Raw genomic sequence first — 21,951 nt, 5'->3', positions numbered from 1 at the left:
AATCCAAGTTTGCACAGTCTAAAACTTAGTATAAGGCCTGGTTCACATCTGCGTTCAGTACTCCATTTGGGAAGTCAGCTTGTTGAACCCCTGAGCAGAATACCGAATGCATTAAAAAGCAGTTAGCAATGAAACCACACAGACCCCATAGACCATAATGGGGTCCGTGTGTTTTCTGTGCAGTGTCCGCACTTCAAGTACTACTTTTCTCTCTGCATGATTCGTGCAGACACTGCGCAGAAGATGCACAGACCCCATTAGTGTCTATGGGGTCTGTGTGCTTACCGCTTTTTAATGCATCCAATATTCTGTTTAGGGAGTCCGCTTGGGGCCCCCCGAACGAAATACCGGATGCAGATGTAGACCAGGCCTTAAGAAAGTCTGCCCCAAAGGGTCTCATATCCTACAATGATTACTCTTTTTGGCTTATGAGGATACTGGTGGCTCCTCTTGTCTTGCCTTCCTATAATCACCAAAGTCTGCAAAAAACATTTCTCAATTACCAATTTTTGGATTCACAAGACACAAATAAACATACAAATGGTCAGGACTGGTTAGTGCCAAACAAATGTCTTTATTATCTACCAATTTAATAGATATAAAAATACAGATTTAATTTGTGCAAAAATGTAAATATAAGAAAATATTTATATACTATATCTGAAAAACAGTTCAGCTCATTCACTACTGCCAGCCTCACTGAAGAGTTCTAGTTAAAGCTCTATAAAAATTCATTTCCAATAAAATACACACACACCGTTCAATCCGCACACACCGCAAGGGCAATGCTGAATTACATTTCCAACATAGGCATAACACTCTACCTATGCACATATAAAATCCTATTCTAATCCCCGCCACCATGTTGTAGAGGGTCAGGAGCACTAGAGTAAGGGCAGTGTTCACTTTCCTCCCCGTCTCACCGAGTATTTGCCTTTCTGCAGTTGTGACACATAGATCTTTGTTTTGCTGCCGTCTGCTCGCCTCAGCCAAACTTCTCCAGTACTCACCGCGGTGATCACAGCCCTGCAGACAGAACACATTAACATCGCAAGGCACCAGAATACACTAGGGTTCTTGAATATACTGCTATATAAATGGCTGTGGTCACACATACAAGGTTTAGCTTTGGGGCAGATGTCCGGAGACTCGAGATTTATATACATGAGGAAGTTTGTTATGGAGATCTTATTTTTGAGTAGGCCACAGCCAAAGCCTCAGTTGACCATGACCATGGAAGAGGGCGTACAGCAGATATTTTGGGTCAGCACAGCTACATAGCGACCTTTTCATTACATACTGCTGCCCAGCACATGACTCCTTGCAAGAAGTCTGCTAGGGAACAATAGCGCCGATGGTAAATACTATAAGACTACTTTTCGTTGGTAGTTTAAAAAGTAGCTCCATGTTCTGTGGCCTTAGGGTTCTCTTAGCAATAGGATCTAGATACAGAAAAACTTCAACTAGGAAGCAGACCAAAAAAAGAAAAAAAGTTGTAAGAGGTTGTAAGTAGAGAAACAGAGTTCCTTACTGTGATGGTGGTTCATCTTTCATGTCCAGAATAATGGTTTCTCCTTTGGTAAAGCTCTCTCCTTCATAGTAAAGGCAGCCATCTTCACATCGAGCACTGAAATGTTGCTTATCAACCTTTGCACCTAAGCAGAAGTGACAGCAAGGTATAAAAAGAAAGGCAAAAGCTAGGAAGGGGAACAGTTTCAAGGTGTACATTAAGGCTGGTCTTACACAACCGTATTGGTTTTACAGTCCGCAAGTTGCTGATCAGTAACACTACTAGACAGACATTGCAGACGCCCTTGTCCTGCCGCACGCACCCATAGAGTTCTATAGGCGAGTCCGTGCAGTGCCGTGAATTCACAGCCTTTGTGGACCTGCTGTATTCAGTGCAGACCTCGGTCATGGCCCGGCACACCACAGATAAAATATCCGGTGGTGTAAGAGGCCAGATTGAATATAACGTGACCGCAAATGAAAACCCCAAATGGTTCGCAATTGAAAACCCGCAATTGCTGACTTACAGAGGACCTTTCATGAGTTGGGGCACAGGCGGTTTTATATATCACTGGAAAGCCGACAGTGCGCTGAATTCCCTCTTCTCCTCCCTCTTCACACAGTACTCGTCTACAGACAAGCACTATCAGGAGGGGAGGGGGGCGTTCCTTTCTGCTCTCACACTACAACGCTATGAGCACTGCTGTGAAGAAGGACGTTACTGACAGACTGTCAGGAACGCCCTTCTGACAGAAGAACACTGTCTGCTTTCCAGCAGTATATAAAACCGCATGTGCCCCAACTCATGAAAGGTCCTCTTTAAATTACGGTCGTGTAAGACCAACCTAAGGGGGAATCAAGATCTGTAGCAATCGCTTACACTTCTTCAGGAATTTAATCTGGTTCCGTCACAGCATTAGTAGACAGGATATTAGCGCAGTCGAGTGGAGTTTCAGTTTTTCCCTTTAGGCTGGTCTTACACGACCATACTGAATGTACGGTCCACAAGTTGCTGATCGACAACATAGACTCCGTAGACGTCCGTGTCCTGCCGCACTCGCCCATAGAGTTCTATGGGCGAGTCCATGCAGTGCCGCAATTCACGGCCATGTTCTATAAATTGCGGACCACAGTTGCGGCCCTGCCACACCACGGATAAAAAATCCGGTGGTGTAAGAGGCTGCATTGAATATAATGTGTCCGCAAATGAAAACCCTCAATTGTGGACCATCTGCGGGCTTACATTACGGCTGTGTAAGACCAGCCGAAGAGTTGTCCACTTACAGACACATGGTTTGTATAGTGAGAAGATACACATTGTCATTATACTTTCTGTTTTCTAAATCTCTGTTTGCTGTCATTCATTGTTACTCAGGCTATGTTCACACTAGTGCTCTGTATTCATCCAGGGTTTCTGTCCCCAAACCCGCTTAAATTTGGAGAGAGAAGTCCAGCAAGCAGAACTTTTCCATCCGCATTTTTTGGGCAGAAACCCGGCAGACCACAATACAGGCTATAACCAGGCAACCGCTTTGTAAGCAGGGTAGCTTTCTGTTTTTTGGGTCTCCACGTAGACCTAGCGGAACAGGAGAGGGGGGGGGGGCACAGCAAAAAAACAAAACACAGGGTCATGTGATGGACACAGGTACATGGCTCGTTATAGTCACAGCACAGTAATCAGACATCTGCCTGGTAACAAGCTATGCACTCATCACATGACCATGGACCAGGGGTCTTCAAACTTTTTAAACAGTTGGCCGGAGCCAGAGCAGGTCACACAGACATCGGGAGCAGTGCCCTCCAATAGGTAAAGTGAAGTGCGCTCCATGGCCTGGCCCGAGCTCCCCAGGAGCTTCATTATAAATGCACGCCTGCCAGCGTTGTCGGCGGGGCCAGACAGAAGTGCTTGGCGGGCCGCAGTTTGAAGAACCCTGCCATAGACTGTGCATCACATGACCATAGATTGTACATCACATGACCATGGACTGATTTTTTTTTTTATCCACTGAAAGCAAGTAGAGAACTAGAAAACTGAGGAATTGATACAGAAAGTATATTGGAAAGATGAATAACTTTTTATACATACAATAACCTCGGTATCTATCTGAACGTGGCCAGCCCCTTTACATGTTCGACTTGACCGTGTTGAAGTGAGGTGAGCTTTCTGCAGGGGCTGGTAGACTAATATACTACAAGTTCTACTATGCACAGTGATGGATTGGTTTTCTCTTCAATAGAAACAGGAGGAGCAGAACAAGCTAGAACCTTCGGGCTCCATATTGCAAACACAGCTAAGAAAAAAAATGCTGCGTTTTACATTACCTGCAAACTGGGTGGGATTCAGGATAATCCCATCCATACATTGCAGCTTTTCCGGTGCAGGTTTTTGGGGTTTTTTTGGCTGCGGCTTGCTACACGGGCCCAAATATGAAAAATGAATGATGCCTTGTTTACCAATCAACCCCCCATAGTTAGACAGGTAGCATACACCAGGCATCTGCCAAACTTCTGTTCTTCCTCTGGGACCATCAGAGGGTGAAATGTTCGTTACCTCTGACATATTCACTGCTGCAGATCTCAACAGCAGACACCTATAACTACGAGAATATACGCTACGCAGTTGGAATATGAGTGAAAGACTTGCAGGTTTGTATAGGCTCATGCAGGTCATTGTTTTGGGAATACTTTATCAGGAACAGTACGTCAGAGAATTGAGCCCCGGTCTAAAACCTTCCCAGACACCTGATGTACCGGTGTGTGATTTGGTGAAGATCGGTCCAGTCGTTTGGTCACGCATGAAGGACAGAAACTCATATACATGATGGATGCATCACTATATGGATCCATGCTAAATGTTTCCCTGTCACACAAGATTGTGCCTGATAGTATGGGGGGGGGGGTTGGGAATTTTTTTTTCTTTTAATTTCAAAGACTTTGTTTATACATTCTTATTCAGGTGTTTAAAAAACCCCCCAAAAAACAAAACCATAATATGCTTTATTCCAGCAGGCCTATAAATACTATACTAATGAATATTACCCTAGCAATCTAATGTCTGCATACTGATCATTGTTAATGGCAGAGGAATTCTGGGACGACATCATACTCCTAGCGTGCTCCTCTCTTCAACGTTACAACTGAAGTCCCATGACATCTGTGGTTTTCAAAGTTGCAGTCCCAAGTGCAGAAGTGAAGCTTTCTGTACTAGGCCCCAATGGTCAAAGCTTTAGCGTTCGTAACTTAGAGCTGATCATTTCAGCATCCGATCACCTCAGTAAAGTTAGAATCTAAACATATGGACTGGTTGCCCAAGTTAAAAAATATTAAATCTGATCTGATCATGCATTACATCTATTGTACACATATTACTTACCTTCTGATTTTCGTTTCTGGGGAGAAACTGCTGCTTTGGCCTGTAGTAAGAATACCATATGTTTAACAATAAACGCTGAGGACAATGAATGCTGTATGGAGATGAGCGAGTACTATTCCAAACTCCAGTTTCGAATAGCACACACCCATAGGAATGAATGGACGTAGCCGGCACGCAGGGGGTTAAGCGGTCAGCAAAGTCTGCGTGCTGGACGCTTCCATTCATTCCTATGGGTGCGTGCTATTCGAATAGTATTCGCTCATCTCTAATACTGTATTATAACATTGGAAGAACTGACTTGAAAGATTGAGAAAGGCTTGTAGCCATTTGTAGATGCACAACCCTCTCAGTGCCCACCGTATGAGAAAAGCAGGATGTGAACTTCCCGTCAGAGGAAATTATTGAGCCCAGGGACCAGATAGTAAACCCTACTGTGTCCTAGCCAACAACTCCCTATCAAAACAAAAACTTCACACTACCCCTAAGGCTACAATCATGTGCAGTAGTGTGAGGACAAGTGCCCCCTACAGACACAACATGTATAGTATTACAATGTAGTCACTCTGTAAATGTTTTTAGAACTCGCCTTGTCAAAATCAGACTTGACGTAGAAAGGAGAGAAATAGCTGAAGGGCATTATGTCTGTCAAAAGCAAACATACCAAACCATAAACCAGGGAACATAATCACTGAGGGTGTGGACGGGCCCTGAAATGCATGAAAAAAAAATTAAAGAACTAAATAAAAAAGATAAAAGGACGGAAAAACTACAATGTTTTTTAAAGGCATGTGGAAGATATGAGAGCCACAATGGTAGCCATATTTTTTTGTCACCCCATTTACTCAAAATAGAAATAGAGGACTTCTAAAGAGACTTCAAACAAGTGAGAAATTGGGAAGTTTTACATGTGGTAGTTCCTGAAGATAAAAATGATCTTAAAAAGGGAACATGTAAATTGCCCCCCCCCCCCACCCCACATACAGTCCTATGAAAAAGTTTGGGCACCCCTATTAATCTTAATCATTTTTTGTTCTAAATATTTTGGTGTTTGCAACAGCCATTTCAGTTTGATATATCTAATAACTGATGGACATAGTAATATTTCAGGATTGAAATGAGGTTTATTGTACTAACAGAAAATGTGCAATATGCATTAAACCAAAATTTGTCCGGTGCAAAAGTATGGGCACCCTTATCATTTTATTGATTTGAATACTCCTAACTACTTTTTACTGACTTACTGAAGCACAAAATTGGTTTTGTAACCTCAGTGAGCTTTGAACTTCATAGCCAGATGTATCCAATCATAAGAAAAGGTATTTAAGGTGGCCAATTACAAGTTGATCTCCTATTTGAATCTCCTCTGAAGAGTGGCATCATGGGCTACTCAAAACAACTCTCAAATGATCTGAAAACAAAGATTGTTCAACATAGTTGTTCAGGGGAAGGATACAAAAAGTTGTCTCAGAGATTTAACCTGTCAGTTTCCACTGTGAGGAACATAGTAAGGAAATGGAAGACCACAGGACAGTTCTTGTTAAGCCCAGAAGTGGCAGGCCAAGAAAAATATCAGAAAGGCAGAGAAGAAGAATGGTGAGAACAGTCAAGGACAATCCGCAGACCACCTCCAAAGAGCTGCAGCATCATCTTGCTGCAGATGGTGTCACTGTGCATTGGTCAACTATACAGCGCACTTTGCACAAGGAGAAGCTGTATGGGAGAGTGATGAGAAAGAAGCCGTTTCTGCACGTACGCCACAAATAGAGTTGCCTGAGGTATGAAAAAGCACATTTGGACAAGGCAGCTTCATTTTGGAAACAAAAATTGAGTTGTTTGGTTATAAAAAAAAAAGGCATTATGCATGGCGTCCAAAAAGAAACAGCATTCCAAGAAAAACACATGCTACCCACTGTAAAATTTGGTGGAGGTTCCATCATGCTTTGGGGCTGTGTGGCCAATGCCGGCATCGGGAATCTTGTTAAAGTTGAGAGTCGCATGGATTCCACTCAGTATCAGCAGATTCTTGAGAATAATGTTCAAGAATCAGTGACGAAGTTGAAGTTACGCCGGGGATGGATATTTCAGCAAGACAATGATCCAAAACACCGCTCCAAATCCTCAGGCATTCATGCAGAGGAACAATTACAATGTTCTGGAATGGCCATCCCAGTCCCCAGACCTGAATATCATTGAACATCTGTGGGATGATTTGAAGCGGGCTGTCCATGCTCGGCGACCATCTAACTTAACTGAACTTGAATTGTTTGTCCAAAATCCCTTCATCCAGGAACTGATTAAAAGCTACAGGAAGCGACTAGAGGCTGTTATCTTTGCAAAAGGAGGATGTACTAAATATTAATGTCACTTTTCTGTTGAGGTGCCCATACTCTTGCACCGGTCAAATTTTGGTTTAATGCATATTGCACATTTTCTGTTAGTACAATAAACCTCATTTCAATCCTGAAATATTACTGTGTCCATCAGTTATTAGATATATCAAACTGAAATGGCTGCTGCAAACACCAAAATATTTAGAACTAAAAATGATTAAGATTAATAGGGGTGCCCAAACTTTTTCATAGGACTGTATGTGGATGACGAAACTTCCTGTTACAGCAAAGTGAAGTTATAAATGTCGGAAAGCATAAGGAGTCATATGCAGATTAACCCAAGAAGTCACAGGGGCCGGGGAGCAGCAAGACTAGGCTGAAGCTGCTCCCACCACCACTACATAGATTAAAGGGGATGGTCGAGCTAAAAATTTACTTTTTTTTTTTAAACCAGGGCGGTAAAAAAAGAAATAATATACTGTTCTTTCCTTGATGTCTCCCAGCACGGTCCAGTCCTCTCGGTCCGTTTTTGTCTTCCAGTGGAAGTCTCCACCGCACGTGACCACTGAGGCCAGTCAGCGTCCTCAGTGAAGGACACGTGATGTCACTACCTATGACATCCCAGGGACTCTTCTTGACGCCAGTCAGCGACAAATCTTGGACGTCACAGTCGCAAGCAGTTTCACTTTGAGAAGATGCTGGAGCAGGTAGTACCAGACCACTGGGGACAGGCGAGTATTATTTTATTCATCTTCCCCAGCCTATATTGAAAATTATTGTTTTGCCTGGACAACCTAACTTGCATGAGTCTCTTTATGCTTTCAGACATTTTCAGTAAATAACCATTGCCCTTATAACAAAAGAAAGTATTTCACTCTTCAAGCAATTGGATTGCCAGTGAGGGAAAATCGTGAAAACCCTCAGCCGCTCACTCTCCTGCTGCCACTTTACACTAGGTTTTCCCTCACTGACAATCCAATTGCTTGAAGACTGAAAATACTGTAATTATGTGAATTGTAAATAGAAACTGATAAGTGATTCATACTTACCTCTGAGGAATGGATTTCAGGCTGTGGGAGTGTCGTGTCTAAACCTTATATTTGCTATTATAAAAGCAGGCCTTAAGTGTGCAAATGGTGGGATTGACTCCAAAGGACCCCCACAGATCAGACTAAATAAACTGATGTGCTGCGTTTTAGATGCATGTGACTTACCCACACCAGAGACCCCTTTACTCTACTGGAAGACCCCTTAAAGTCATTAAATACTTAGAGTAGGTCACCAGAATCCAGCCCCACAGAGTTCCCCACCCCCCACTGTGAATCTGTGCCACTGTTTCAGAGACTGCATTATTTTTGTCAGTATGTAAAGGAGCTTTTTGGAACCACACTAGTGCCCTCTTTGCATAAGAATGTTATCTCTGCCACAGACATTGATTAACAGGGGAAAAGCAGTGTTAGATTCAGGTAACCTAACATATCTGTGGGGATGAGTTCATATACTGGGTTCCGGTGAGACGCAGTTTAAAGAGGACCTTTCATTGATTTGGGCACAGGCAGTTCTATATACTGCTGGAAAGCCGACTGTGCGCTGAATTCAGCGCAGTGTTGGCTTTTCCGATCTGTGCCCCGGGTAAAGCGCTTTCGGTGCCGGTACCGTAGCTCTTTACAGTCAGAAGGGCGTTTCTGACAGTCAGTCAGGAACGTCCTTCTCCACAGCAGCGCCCATCGTGCTGTACAGTGTGAGTGGGGAGGAACGCCCCCTCTCTCTGCTCACAGTGCTCGTCCATAGAAAAGTATTATCAGGAGGGGAGGGGCCGTTCCTCCCCGCTCACACTGTACAGCGCAATAGGCGCTGCTTTGAAGAAGGACGTACCTGACTGACTGTCAGGAACGCCCTTCTGACTGTAAAGCGCTACGGTACCAGGACCGAAAGCTCTTTACCCAGGGCACAGATCGGGAAAGCCGACAGTGCGCTGAATTCAGCGCACTGTCAGCTTTCCAGCAGTATATAGAACTGCCTGTGCCCCAAACCATGAAAGGTCCTCTTTAAAGGTTACCTTACTACTGGTGCTGCCAGTTGTACTTTGTAGAATTATAATACTTTGTAGTACACAACACACTTCACATCTGTACAGACTAGTGCCATAAACTGTAGCATTTCCCACATTCTGCCTTGTATCATTATCAAAGTATCATTACCTTTTTGATAGCAGTCCAGTCCTCTAGGATATCCAAATCCCGCAACATGTATACGATATAAGGACCTAGTATAATAGTCAAGGAGAACTCCAGCTCATCCTTACCAGAAATACTTACATGTTACATATAAAAATAATGGTCCAGGCCGTTTGGGAGTACCCATAGCGTATATTCTCAGATAGTGGATGAGGTGAGGTTAAAACTGCACTGGAGAAAATAATAATATGTGCGTTTTCCAGGCAACACGTGCATGCATGGGAGATATAAGGACGGGATCCATGAAGAACTATCACCATTAAAAAGGTAGCTGACAGATTTGCTTTCTAACCTAGTGAAAGGTACAAGCATGAGCCACACTCTGCATGTTCTATAGCAATAGAGAGGGACTATGAGGTGTACACTTGGGGCTCTGAGTCTGTGACTGAACCATTAAAATAGAGGTTCTTCACAATGGGAAATGCTGAGCTAGATCGCCTCTTTATTGCTAGTAATAGATCCAGTTTTTGGAGAAGTATGGTTGACGGAAACCATGGGAAGTCTGTTCTTGCCATTACTTGGGGTCCCAGCAGTCAGACCCTCAGTGATCCAGCAGATACCATCTATGACGTGGCTAGTGGCAATATGTGATCTGTTATCAGAATACCCATTTCATGCTTTAGTGTTCATGTTAGTGTTCAGTGTTTAGTGTTCATGTTAGTGTTCAGGTTTTTGTTCATACAGTTTAACTTCACCAAAAAAAGGTGTGTATCATAGAGGGTAACAACATATACAGGAGACAGGGAACTTCATTCTTAAAAAACTCCTGGTTTTGGTTTCAACAACTGCATCCAAAAGCTTCAACGTGTAACCTTACACTTATAATAGAATGATAAAGCCACAGACTAAATCATAACAATAATTTGCCCTTTATCCCACTTTATCCTCTTACATCCTTAGAACTTATTTCTTTATATACTGACTCACCAGCCTACACCACCAGGCCGCAGCAGTGACCGGACTCATCCCGCTATCGGCTACAAGGCATGGACCAAGCAGTACAGATCTCCTATGACATACTTTGAACCTTTGGTAAAAATAAATTGTATGACAACCCTTTAACCACTAAATAACTCAACTTCTAGAAAATGAGGAAATCAAGAATATTGATATATCGATGTCATTCTACTATATACCAAAGCAAGTGTGTAAAGAGTTGGAACCTGTGCAGTGGGCATTTTCTATCCCCTTCTGTTACACTCCCTCCCAACATGCTCAGGAGCCATCCACCATATCCGACTATGGCACAGAGGTCACGGAGATAAACGTGATGTCTTCCTGTGCCTCCGAGTCAAATGATTCAATTTACGGATACAAAGGGGGCTTTTAAATAGGAAAATGAAAATCCTGATAAACATTTAAAGGAGTCAAATGTTCTACATTGTGCAAGTCTATTCTATATATACTGTTCCAACAAAACCAGATAACATATGGTAGTTTACATGAAGGATACCAGAAACCAATGGGACCCTTCTTTTCTTCTCAGACCGAAATGGATCCCACTTCCTGCGGCTTCGTTTTGATCTCAACTCTTCATCCCACCACTCTAATGAATAAAAAGATGCATGTTAAAAATTTGAACATCTATTTATCACAGTAGCTTGTATCTTAGGCAAAGGGGGTTGTCCATCTAAGACAGCGTTATTAGGGCTAGTTCACACGCAGTCTTTAGGTCCAGATTTTGACACAGAATCCACGTCAAAATCCCGCCTCGCATTGAATTCAATGGGAGCCATTAACTTCCTTTTTGAATCTGTGTCAAGATAGGTCAGGTTGCTTCTTTTTTCCGCTCGCAGAAAAAAGAAGCAACCTGACCTATCTTGACGCAGATTTTGCGGTGGCTTCCGCGTCAAGACAATCCCTCTAGACTAACTAGGCCCATTCATTTCAGCCTAATCCGGAGCGGGAAGCCACGAATGTCGGAAGCCACGACAATTGCGGCTAGCCGCATTTTGGTCCGGATTCTGACACGGCTTCCCGTGTCAAAATCCGGACCAAAAAATTATTTGTGAACTAATCCTTATCTGAGCGGCTCCCTTTCCCTGCCTGAGACAGTAAGCTCATAACAGTGATCTAAGAATTGGAAGGCTTAGTAATGGCCATTGCGACTATAAGAAGCTGCCAGTATGTTAACGCAAGTACAAAATGTTGTGCTACCTGGTGTCCATTACAATACTTCCCCTACTGCTCAAGAATGACATTATCTACCCAACTTGCATTATTAAAACCAGTTGTCAGTCTCCTCCAAAACTAAATAAAATGCTGCATGTTCTGCATGTAGACATAGGGTTAAAATCACTCTGACGATTTTTTGTTTACAGGCCACAAATAGGTCACCTGACCACAAACAGAACACCACCACTGCCAAATTAAAAAGCCACATTGACCAGACCGCCAGGGCTAGAAAGGGCAGGAGGAGTTATTGGGTTCTCTCATTCAGACCATTTAAATTTCCTGAGGAGTTGGACAACCCATTAAACACAAGGGTATAATCAGTATAAAGTGTGTATTTAAGATGTACCACAGTACACCTTTTATTAGTTGCAGTTTCCTACCAGATGAGATGTCTATGCTCTGGCGATCCTCCTCCAGCCTCTGGATCCGCTCCAGAAGTTCACACTGCATGTTATCAAACAGGAGAACCTTCTCACTCTGCAAACAAACATGACAAAACATAGTTACATAGTAGAGGAGGTTGGATACAGACATTAGTCCATCAAGTCCAACTTATAACCCTACAATGTCGATCCAGGGGAAGGCAAAAAACCCCATGAGGCTCATGCCAATTGCCCTATTTCAGGGGGAAAAAATAACATGTGGATGAATGATAAAACACAAGGAAAAGATTTACACAGTAAAGCAGCCCATACACATCAGATGTGTGCTCACCAAACTACCCAAATGCAACAGGTTGAGCCAACCAATATGTAAGGGGGTTGGGGGCTCCCAATGACAGAGGTTATAGATAAGGATCTGTCATTGTGCTTCCACTGTCCATTACTTTTATAGTGAGATAAGCTGCTGACAGTCTTCTGGGCACATATGTGTACAGAAGTGTTGGGTGAGATGTTCACCTACTTCTGTGTATGGCTAGCTGTAGAACAACTGATATTTGCAGGTCTAGTCATAATGCAGTACTCTAGGCATCTTGGAGCTACACTGTTTCTGAAGGGAATCTTAGATCATCTCCTGGAGTCATATTCCAACCAGGAACAATGATATTCTCCATTTAGAGTAAGACACACTTTAACCCAAGACTTGAGGATGATAAAGCACTTTATTATCTTGCATGCAGTGTCTGCGGATACACCTGTTGCTGCAGAAGAAGTAAAAACAAGGGTTGCAGTCTTTCACTTGCCTCTAAATGTTGCTTTGCACCTTGTAATTCACATTCATATCTGTTCTTTATGACATCCAGACAAAATCCCCTATAGATTCCTAAAAGTAAATAAACAAAAAGAAATGCAACTTGGTAACCTTAGGGTTCAGGTAAAAAGCACACTTGTAAGACTACGAAGACTTTCAGCAAGTCATAATTATGCGTGTAATAAATTAGTGTCAGTAGAGTAACTTGCATTGGGGCCAATGCAAATTATGTAATGGGGCTATCTAAATACTATGTGACATTAACAATAGTGGTATATTTTATGTGGCAGAGGGACCTTTTGAGAAAGGGTTCCAGTGCCCAGTAGTGATTGCTACCTCTGCACCCCCCATAGCTATGCCTATGGTTGGTGTACAATGCCTCCAACCTTCAGACATTAATGGGGAAAAACAACCTGAAGTTTGGACTGTTTAACCATAAGGCTTTGTTCACATATACATTGTGACTCTTTATTACAGACAAACCACAATGCATTGCTGGATCAGTCACATGGCTGCCACTTATGTTGCTCCCAGTGGTCCACAGAGGCTCATGCCAACACCTTTATCACCCTTACAAGAAGTGTTATATATGATAAACTACTATGTACAAATACATTATAGCTAATAAACTAGCCTATTATATATGTCTACTGTAACATGCACTCAACTAGATCAGAGTCTTGGTATCCGAAATAAGAGATACCTGCAACTTCAATGCGGATCTTCATGTTCTTCTGCAAGTCTGCTAGTGGACTGAGGTATTCCACGGCTTTACCAGCAGACACTTCTTCCAATTTGACTTTAAGCTGGTTTAATCGTTCTTTAAATAACCTATTGAGAGACAATACGGCACTGCGTGTAATAATTCATCAATTATCACCAAGCTCTCCAATTGCGGTGGGACTGGCCAACCATCTAACGTGTAGTTCATGTTCGGCCTATGTTGGGGTGGCGGGCTTAGGAATGTGAGCTAAATTGCAATATGCCTGATCCTTTGTTCTCAGGGGAGTTCACCACCACTAGGTGTACGACAGCAGCTTACTCCCCTCCTCTTGGGTCAGGAGGAACAGACTTCTATAGCTATAGAACATCTATTGCTACTTTTAGTTGTAGATAAAGATACTTTGCAATTCAGAAGAGATCAATATAGTAATGACATGACATGTAATGATTCTGCCCTGGAAACTACTGCATCATGCTTGACATTCAGATTATAAACATACAGACACTAGATGTTCATTGTGCTAACCGGTGAATGGTATCCATCATAGATCCTCCATCATAGATCCTGTACAAGCTTCCCGCACAGGTCACACAGCAGCGGATTTTACATACTTACTTTTCCTTCAGTTCTGCGAACTGCTTTTCTAGATGACACATCTCATCAAGACACTCATTTCTTCGGCGTTCACAATCCAAGTCGTCCATATCTATTAAGAGAAGTGATACTTAACATTGTGACATTCCAGGATCCCTTTACACAGGGTGAAACATTCATGTGCTGATACAATGCAGTCTAAGATGTGGTGAAATATTTTAATCAGGGAAAATTAGTATTATTTTTAAACTATTAACAGTCTTTTTTTTTATTCCAATCCTACTCTTATCTCAGCAAGTGAACCTCCCTGATCCCCTGCAGCTTCTGTTCTGTGGACCGAGGGTCTCCCACCAGGTCTATGGTGACAGAGCAGATTTTCCTTATGTCAAGAAAGTAGAGACCAGTTGGGCACCTATACAGCATCAAATAGGAGTCAAATAGGAATAGGACTTAGAAGCAGCTGGGTTAATTCTGTATAGTGCACAGGCTAAAAACAATGAACGCAGAGAATGGCCATATCACCATAATGGGAGAGGATTTGCGGTCTTTAGATGAGCGTCTAACCATGAAAAGCAATACAAACACTAGACTATACTGGACTTTCTGGCCTACTGTAAAATAAAGCCCTCAAATCTGAGCAGCCTTATGTGACGGACAAGTGACAAAACTAAAGCCCAATTCCAAAATATATTTACAGGACTATCCAATTTTACACAGGCAACATACGGACACTGGAGAAGATTAGAGGGGTTTTCCTACCCAAAACAGATTTTTTTTTTTTTTTCTGGCTGATTAGCTTGGAGCCAGGACTAGATATGAAGGGAGGGCGCCAAGGCTAAATTGATTTGCCTGACCTTGTGTCTCCCAAGCTAACAAGGTACAGACTGAGCCTATGAGATTTATAGCTGCCCGCTGTATTGGGATTGGCGGTCGTGCTGCAGCTTTTACGTGTCTACAGGAAGATTAACAAAATTGTGTGGGTCATGAGGAGGGAAGGTGAAAAATGTTTTTTTTTTTTTTTTTTGGTAATAAATCTTTTATATCTGGGCAGTATGCATTGCTTGTTATGACAAAGGACTTTGCCTCAGTTCCATAATCTCCACAGAGCTAGTTTCAGAGGAGCTTGGATGGTTATGAATACCTTTGCTGGGGGATGAGTTTTTGTAAAATGTAATAGACACACACACACAAAAAAATCGGCTATCGGCTTTCCCGTTCTGTGCCCCCGGTGAAGAGCTATCAGTGCCAATACCGTAGCTCTTCAATGTTAGGGCATTTCTGACATTCAAATGAATGGGTGAGAAAGAATCCTGCAGGTTTCCGTCTCCTGCCTCTGTTTTATGCAGGAAACGGAAACCTGCATAACGGAGTGCTGGGTGCAGATGTGAATGAGCCCTGAGCAGTACATTTACTGAGTTTGTAGTGCAAATCTAGGCAGCTCAAAAAAAAAAAAAAAAAAAAAAAAAAAAAGGATTTAAAAGAGAACCCTTCATGTCCGTGCAGTTTTATATAATGCTAGAAAGTCGCACTATGGCTTAGTTTCAGCACCAACACCTCCCCACAGTCAGAAGGTTGGTCCTATATCTCCCCTCAACAGTACCTCAACATAACCTTGTACTCTCAGATGGGGCCTTTTTTGCCACCCAGCTAAAAACACTGAGCTATGAGGAAGGCCCCCCAGTACAAGTCTATGGACTAGTATAGTCGTTGAAGGGAGTGTTCCTCACAGCTGAATTAACGGCACCAATATCTTCACAACTGGGGCACATACCAGGAAAGCTGAATTCAGTGCACTGCTTTCTAACGGTATATAAAACCGCACTTTCACGAGGACATGAAAGGTTTTTTTTTTTTTTTTTTTATTAAAGTGATCAAAACATCACACATTCTCCAAAATGACAAAACTAAAAACTACATGGAAACTTGGCATTGCTATAATAGTAGCGAGCCAAACATTTTCACCAAACTGTGAAAACCATTAAAAACAAAACTGGGAAGAAAACAGGCCATCTGCATCTTTTCTGCTTAAACCGTAACCACATTGTGAATTTCTTTCCAGCTTCCAAGTACATTGTACAAAAGTGTTAAGGGGTGCCCATTAGGACGTACAATCTATCCCCTCCCCCGCCCCCCCCCCCCCAAAAAAAAAAAAAATAAATAAATCATACAACTCTGCGAATGGAGAAAAGTAAAAGTTAAAACTATTGGAAGGCAGGAGGTGCGAGATGAAAACATAAATGATAAATGTCATGCTCCTGAAATGGTTAAAGAAGTCCTCCGCCTATAAAATATATATTTTCCCCAAATAAGATTTAATTTTTCTCTGTGTAGCCCAGACCTTGTCTCCCTCAGAGCAGTCATTGTGTGGATGATAGCCCCATGAGCAGGCAATAAGTGCCCCAAACTTACAAGAGGTTTATAAGCAGCGGCCGGCTATAAAGAATCAAACACAAACCCGAGCTCTCCTCCTCAGAGTCCGACTGGCTGGCGCTATCCTCCCGCTCACTGTCCACTTCCTCCTGCCCGTTCATCTCTGCAGCTGAATCTGCTTCGGCCTCCATTGTGAGGACAAGTGCTAAACTCTGAGGAAGAAGGGAGAGAAAAAAAACAAAAACCTTTACTGGTATAGATCATCAGAAAACCATGGATAAACTGAAGAATTTTATTTAAACTATTTTTTTTTTTTTTAGGAATTTTACATTTTTTATAGAAAAAATCTTGATGCATTGCAGTTTTCACTCTAGTCTGTGAACCAGTCCCAATAGGATGATATTTTGTGTAGCTCAAGTGTCAATATTATTTTAATACGTAATGATAATTAGCGTTGAGCGAACAGTGTTCGAATCCTAGTTTTGAATACCTCGCTCCCATAGGAATACATTGACGCTTAACCCCTTCACGATCAGCCGCTCCCATGCATTCCTATGGGAGCGGAGGTATTCGAATCTAGGATTCAAATGCTATTCACTCAACACTAAATGATATCTCAAAGTCAGTCAAACGCCCTGAGACCAGGATAGAAGCGGAGCGCTGAGGGAAAGGGAGAGCAGCTGAGCTCTGGGATATACAAGTTTATGATTGAGGAGAATCATATAATCCTATACATCAATGCTCAGCTTCTCTCCTCTATCCTATAACCCTATATATCACAGAGCTCAGCGTCTCTCCTTTATCATATAATCCTATATATCACAGAGCTCAGCTTCTCGCCTCTATCCTATAACCCTATATATCACAGAGCTCAGCTTCTCTCCTCTATCATATAACCCTATATATCACAGAGCTCAGCTTCTCTCTATCATATAACCCTATATATCACAGAGCTCAGCTTCTCTCCTCTATCATATAACCCTATATATCACAAAGCTCAGCGTCTCTCCTTTATCATATAATCCTATATATCACAGAGCTCAGCTTCTCTCCCTCTATCATATAACCCTATATATCACAGAGCTCAGCTTCTCTCTCTCTATCATATAACCCTATATATCACAGAGCTCAGCTTCTCTCCTCTATCATATAATCCTATATATCACAGAGCTCAGCTTCTCTCTCTCAATCATATAACCCTATATATCACAGAGCTCAGCGTCTCTCCTTTATCATATAACCCTATATATCACAGAGCTCAGCTTCTCTCCTCTATCATATAACCCTATATATCACAGAGCTCAGCTTCTCTCTCTCTATCATATAACCCTATATATCACAGAGCTCAGCTTCTCTCCTCTATCATATAACCCTATATATCACAGAGCTCAGCTTCTCTCTATTATATAACCCTATATATCACAGAGCTCAGCTTCTCTCTATCATATAACCCTATATATCACAGAGCTCAGCTTCTCGCCTCTATCCTATAACCCTATATATCACAGAGCTCAGCTTGTCTCTATCATATAACCCTATATATCACAAAGCTCAGCGTCTCTCCTTTATCATATAATCCTATATATCACAGAGCTCAGCTTCTCTCCTCTATCATATAACCCTATATATCACAGAGCTCTGCTTCTCTCCTCTATCATATAACCCTATATATCACAGAGCTCAGCTTCTCTCCTCTATCATATAACCCTATATATCACAGAGCTCTGCTTCTCTCCTCTATCATATAACCCTATATATCACAGCTCAGCTCTTTTCCTACTATCATGTAACCTTATATATCAAAGAGCTCAATTTCTCTCCCACAATACCAGGCAGTAAAAATTACCTAACTGGTTCACTTTAAAAGGAATCCGTAAAGGAGATTTGGAACACTAAACCATACACAAGCCCTTATGGGCCAGGTTTTTAGTGTCCTCAAACCATTAGAGACTGCAACATAAATAAAAAGAAAAAAAACACCTGAAGAAAGGTCATGTCACTTTTTTCCCCTAGCGGAAAAAAAAAAAAGCTAGCCCTCTACATAGACCACCATTCTATGGAGGCAGATTTTGAGGCGAAATCCGCTGTCAAAATCCGTCTCCTTGTCCCCATGTGAACTAGCCCTTATACTCCCCCTGCTGCTGTACTCCTCACATTGGTGCAGTTCTTCATTGGGGCCAGGGCAGTACACCTCAGCTTCAGTTAGTATGCCATGTAACCTCTGGCACTTGTAGAGACACCAGGGTGCACGTCCTCAGAGTCACTGAAGGTCTGTGCAGGCGCCAGAGACTCCTCTCTAGGAAAATATAATTGTTTTAATTTTTTTTTTTTGTAAACTGCAGGGCACAGGTGGATTTAGAATAGGGCAATTATATAAGGATCGCGCTGGCAGATTCTTTTTAATGACAGCTCCACTGTTCTGCTAGAACAAGACAATACACACAGACAAGGCTTTCTATCCATCCGCCATCACTCCCTACTCTATGACAGTCAGTTCTCTGACAAAATGCTGCCATACAGTGCTCACATACTATATAGGAAGTAAGGGTGTATGGCGCCCCTATACGCTCAGCTCTCTGTACACTGGCAGGTGACTGTTTATAATGTACAGACGTACATAACACACCGCCATGCAGCAGTCATATGGATACAGAGTGCTGACTACTGCAGGTACAGTCAGGGAGCCCCAGACATTTCTGTGAACTCACAAAACAAGTACCAGAGGCGGCCATGACTGCACATACCTGGCACATGCCCCACACCTGGTGTAGAGCTGAGACCTACCTGCTATTAACCCCTGGACTCCTTGGCACATACCCCGCACCTGGTGTAGAGCTGAGACCTACCTGCTATTAACCCCTGGACTCCCTGGCACATACCCCGCACCTGGTGTAGAGCTGAGACCTACCTGCTATTAACCCCTGGAGTCCCTGGCACATACCCCGCACCTGGTGTAGAGCTGAGCACTACCTGCTATTAACCCCTGGATTCCCTGGCACATACCCTGCACCTGGTGTAGAGCTGAGACCTACCTGCTATTAACCCCTGGACTCCCTGGCACATACCCCGCACCTGGTGTAGAGCTGAGCACTACCTGCTATTAACCCCTGGATTCCCTGGCACATACCCTGCACCTGGTGTAGAGCTGAGACCTACCTGCTATTAACCCTTGGACTCCCTGGCACATACCCCGCACCTGGTGTAGAGCTGAGCACTACCTGCTATTAACCCCTGGACTCCCTGGCACATGCCCCGCACCTGGTGTAGAGCTGAGCACTACCTGCTATTAACCCCTGGATTCCCTGGCACATGCCCCGCACCTGGTGTAGAGCTGAGACCTACCTGCTATTAACCCCTGGACTCCCTGGCACATACCCCGCACCTGGTGTAGAGCTGAGCACTACCTGCTATTAACCCCTGGACTCCCTGGCACATGCCCCACACCTGGTGTAGAGCTGAGCACTACCTGCTATTAACCCCTGGACTCCCTGGCACATACCCCGCACCTGGTGTAGAGCTGAGACCTACCTGCTATTAACCCCTGGATTCCCTGGCACATACCCCGCACCTGGTGTAGAGCTGAGCACTACCTGCTATTAACCCCTGGATTCCCTGGCACATACCCCGCACCTGGTGTAGAGCGGAGACCTACCTGCTATTAACCCCTGGACTCCCTGGCACATGCCCCGCACCTGGTGTAGAGCTGAGACCTACCTGCTATTAACCCCTGGATTCCCTGGCACATACCCCGCACCTGGTGTAGAGCTGAGATCTACCTGCTATTAACCCCTGCACTGCCTGGCATATACGAAGCTGGTAAACATGTATGCTTGCAGGCTTAGCCCTGGCTACTCCTAAGGGATAAGCTATGGAACAATATGACACTGTGCCATCTTACCAGACATGTATTAATTAACCCTGTGCTGGCTCTCCCCGTATACAAGCCTTGCCTGTCCCTCAGTCCGCAGCTGTCCCTCCACGTCCTGCACATTAACCCCTCCAGCCACGGACAGAACTAATCACATAGTGACAAACCAATGTATATTAACCCGTGAGTGCTCGGCTCGTCCCGCCTCCTTACTCCTGGTCCCTCCTGTTTCATTCACTTTCTTCTCCTTCTCTCCCGTCTTCCTCTAATTTCTCTGACGTCATCAAAGCACCGCCCCTCTCCGCTCATCTTTTATAGGCGTGCCTTAGCCCAACCGCGAGAAAGCGCGCAATGCTAGCAGCCAATCACGTTCGAGGGGGCGGAGTTATCCATGCAACAACCTTTGTTGTAACCATTTCGACCAATCGGAACAGAGGATGTGTTAGAGCTGAGCGGCGCAGACGGGACGGGCGGCAATGCATTGTGGGATGGGGAAGTCTTCCTGCGCAGACTGTGTGATCCCGTCTACGCTGTAATATTACTACAGACATCTGGGGATACGCCCCCTACTGGTCATCTATAAATATATCAACATTCACTTTTGACCCTAGAGCAGACAATTTCTTAAAGGGGACTTCCACCACCTCCAAGTCCTCCACCAACACTCTGCACCATTTATAGCCCCTGCTCCACTGACTCAGGTGCAGTTAGAGTTTCTCTCTAACCCCACATTGTTCCCAAGAAATCAGTTCTGTTAGTTTCTCAGCTGTCAGGTGGGCGGTCCCTGTCGTTCTGCTTCCGCACAGAACCGCCCACTTGACAGTATGTGCTGAAACTACCAGAAATGATCGCTCAGGAATGGTATAAGCTAGAGAAAAAATTCCAATTGCACTGGAATCAGTGGAGCGGCCCCATTAGAGGATGCAATGAGTTGTATGTGGTGAGATGTCTCATTTAATGTCTCCCTGCACCATGCCATCATAGTGTGTTACAGTAAGGCTACTTTGTATAAGAAAAAATATCCTTGTACCGTGTTAGCCAGTGGATATGAAATGAAAGAAATTTTTTGAGAGAAGTCCTCAGTAGTTGATACCTTTTTTAATGGCTAACTTAAAAAGTTTATGATGACATATCGAGCTTTCGGGACTCTATAGAGGTCTCTTCATCAGGATAGTATAACACAATTTCTGAAGGTAGGCATATATATATATATATATATATACACACACACACACACACACACAGGAGTGGGGTGTTAGATGCAAAATAGATGGAAAACAGAACATGTAAATAAACAGTTTAAAAAAACATATATATCAGTTCACAGGAAAGTTCTCTGGGTTTATAGCTTCTTTGATCAGTGACGTGTTGTCTAGTGGTTATATGTATAAACGGGTTTTATTAAGGATTTTCAATATTACAAAACACAAACAGAAAGGAACAAGCCGTGCAGCAACTAAGATACATATAAATCGATATGCCGGGCAGCTGGGGAGAAGACCCCCAACCGCAACAGCAGTGCATAATACGCACAACGTGACAATTACAGAAAAGGGGAGGAGAGAACAGAGAGGAAGGAA

General features: G+C 43.3%; 1 protein-coding gene across 3 annotated transcripts; it reads right to left on the bottom strand.

Moving 5' to 3' along the window:
• Positions 1 to 576: 576 nt before the first annotated feature.
• BRMS1 (BRMS1 transcriptional repressor and anoikis regulator) lies at positions 577 to 20,663 on the bottom strand. 3 transcript variants are annotated; one of them, XM_075280546.1, is made up of 12 exons: positions 20,553 to 20,663; positions 18,658 to 18,799; positions 16,589 to 16,715; positions 14,155 to 14,245; positions 13,519 to 13,646; positions 12,808 to 12,887; positions 12,005 to 12,101; positions 10,903 to 10,995; positions 9,414 to 9,478; positions 4,883 to 4,922; positions 1,532 to 1,655; positions 577 to 1,026 (listed from the first exon to the last, which is right to left on the bottom strand). In XM_075280546.1, the coding sequence occupies exons 2-12, from the start codon at positions 18,673 to 18,675 to the stop codon at positions 903 to 905; spliced, it is 987 nt and encodes a 328-aa protein (XP_075136647.1). In that variant the 5' UTR covers positions 18,676 to 18,799; positions 20,553 to 20,663; the 3' UTR covers positions 577 to 902. The 3 variants fall into 3 exon arrangements, with proteins under 3 accessions (XP_075136647.1, XP_075136649.1, XP_075136648.1); XM_075280548.1 differs by lacking the exon at positions 18,658 to 18,799 and having other exon boundaries at positions 578 to 1,026; positions 20,539 to 20,663; XM_075280547.1 differs by lacking the exon at positions 18,658 to 18,799 and having other exon boundaries at positions 579 to 1,026.
• Between the last annotated feature and the right edge of the window lie 1,288 nt (positions 20,664 to 21,951).

Source organism: Leptodactylus fuscus, chromosome 7 (genome assembly GCF_031893055.1).
Source record: "Leptodactylus fuscus isolate aLepFus1 chromosome 7, aLepFus1.hap2, whole genome shotgun sequence".
Taxonomy (NCBI): Eukaryota; Metazoa; Chordata; class Amphibia; order Anura; family Leptodactylidae; genus Leptodactylus; species Leptodactylus fuscus.
The sequence above is the reverse complement of the archived record's forward strand: the minus strand, read 5'-3'. Positions and strand labels throughout refer to the sequence as shown.

Bases quoted from the DNA above. Each gene is read 5' to 3' on its own strand.
- BRMS1 (XM_075280546.1), bottom strand. The intron at 4,923-9,413 runs GTAATGATACTT...TTCTTACTACAG, and splicing joins ACTGGACTGCTATCAAAAAG to GCCAAAGCAGCAGTTTCTCC. The intron at 1,027-1,531 runs GTAAGGAACTCT...TTCTGTCTGCAG, and splicing joins AAAGATGAACCACCATCACA to GGCTGTGATCACCGCGGTGA.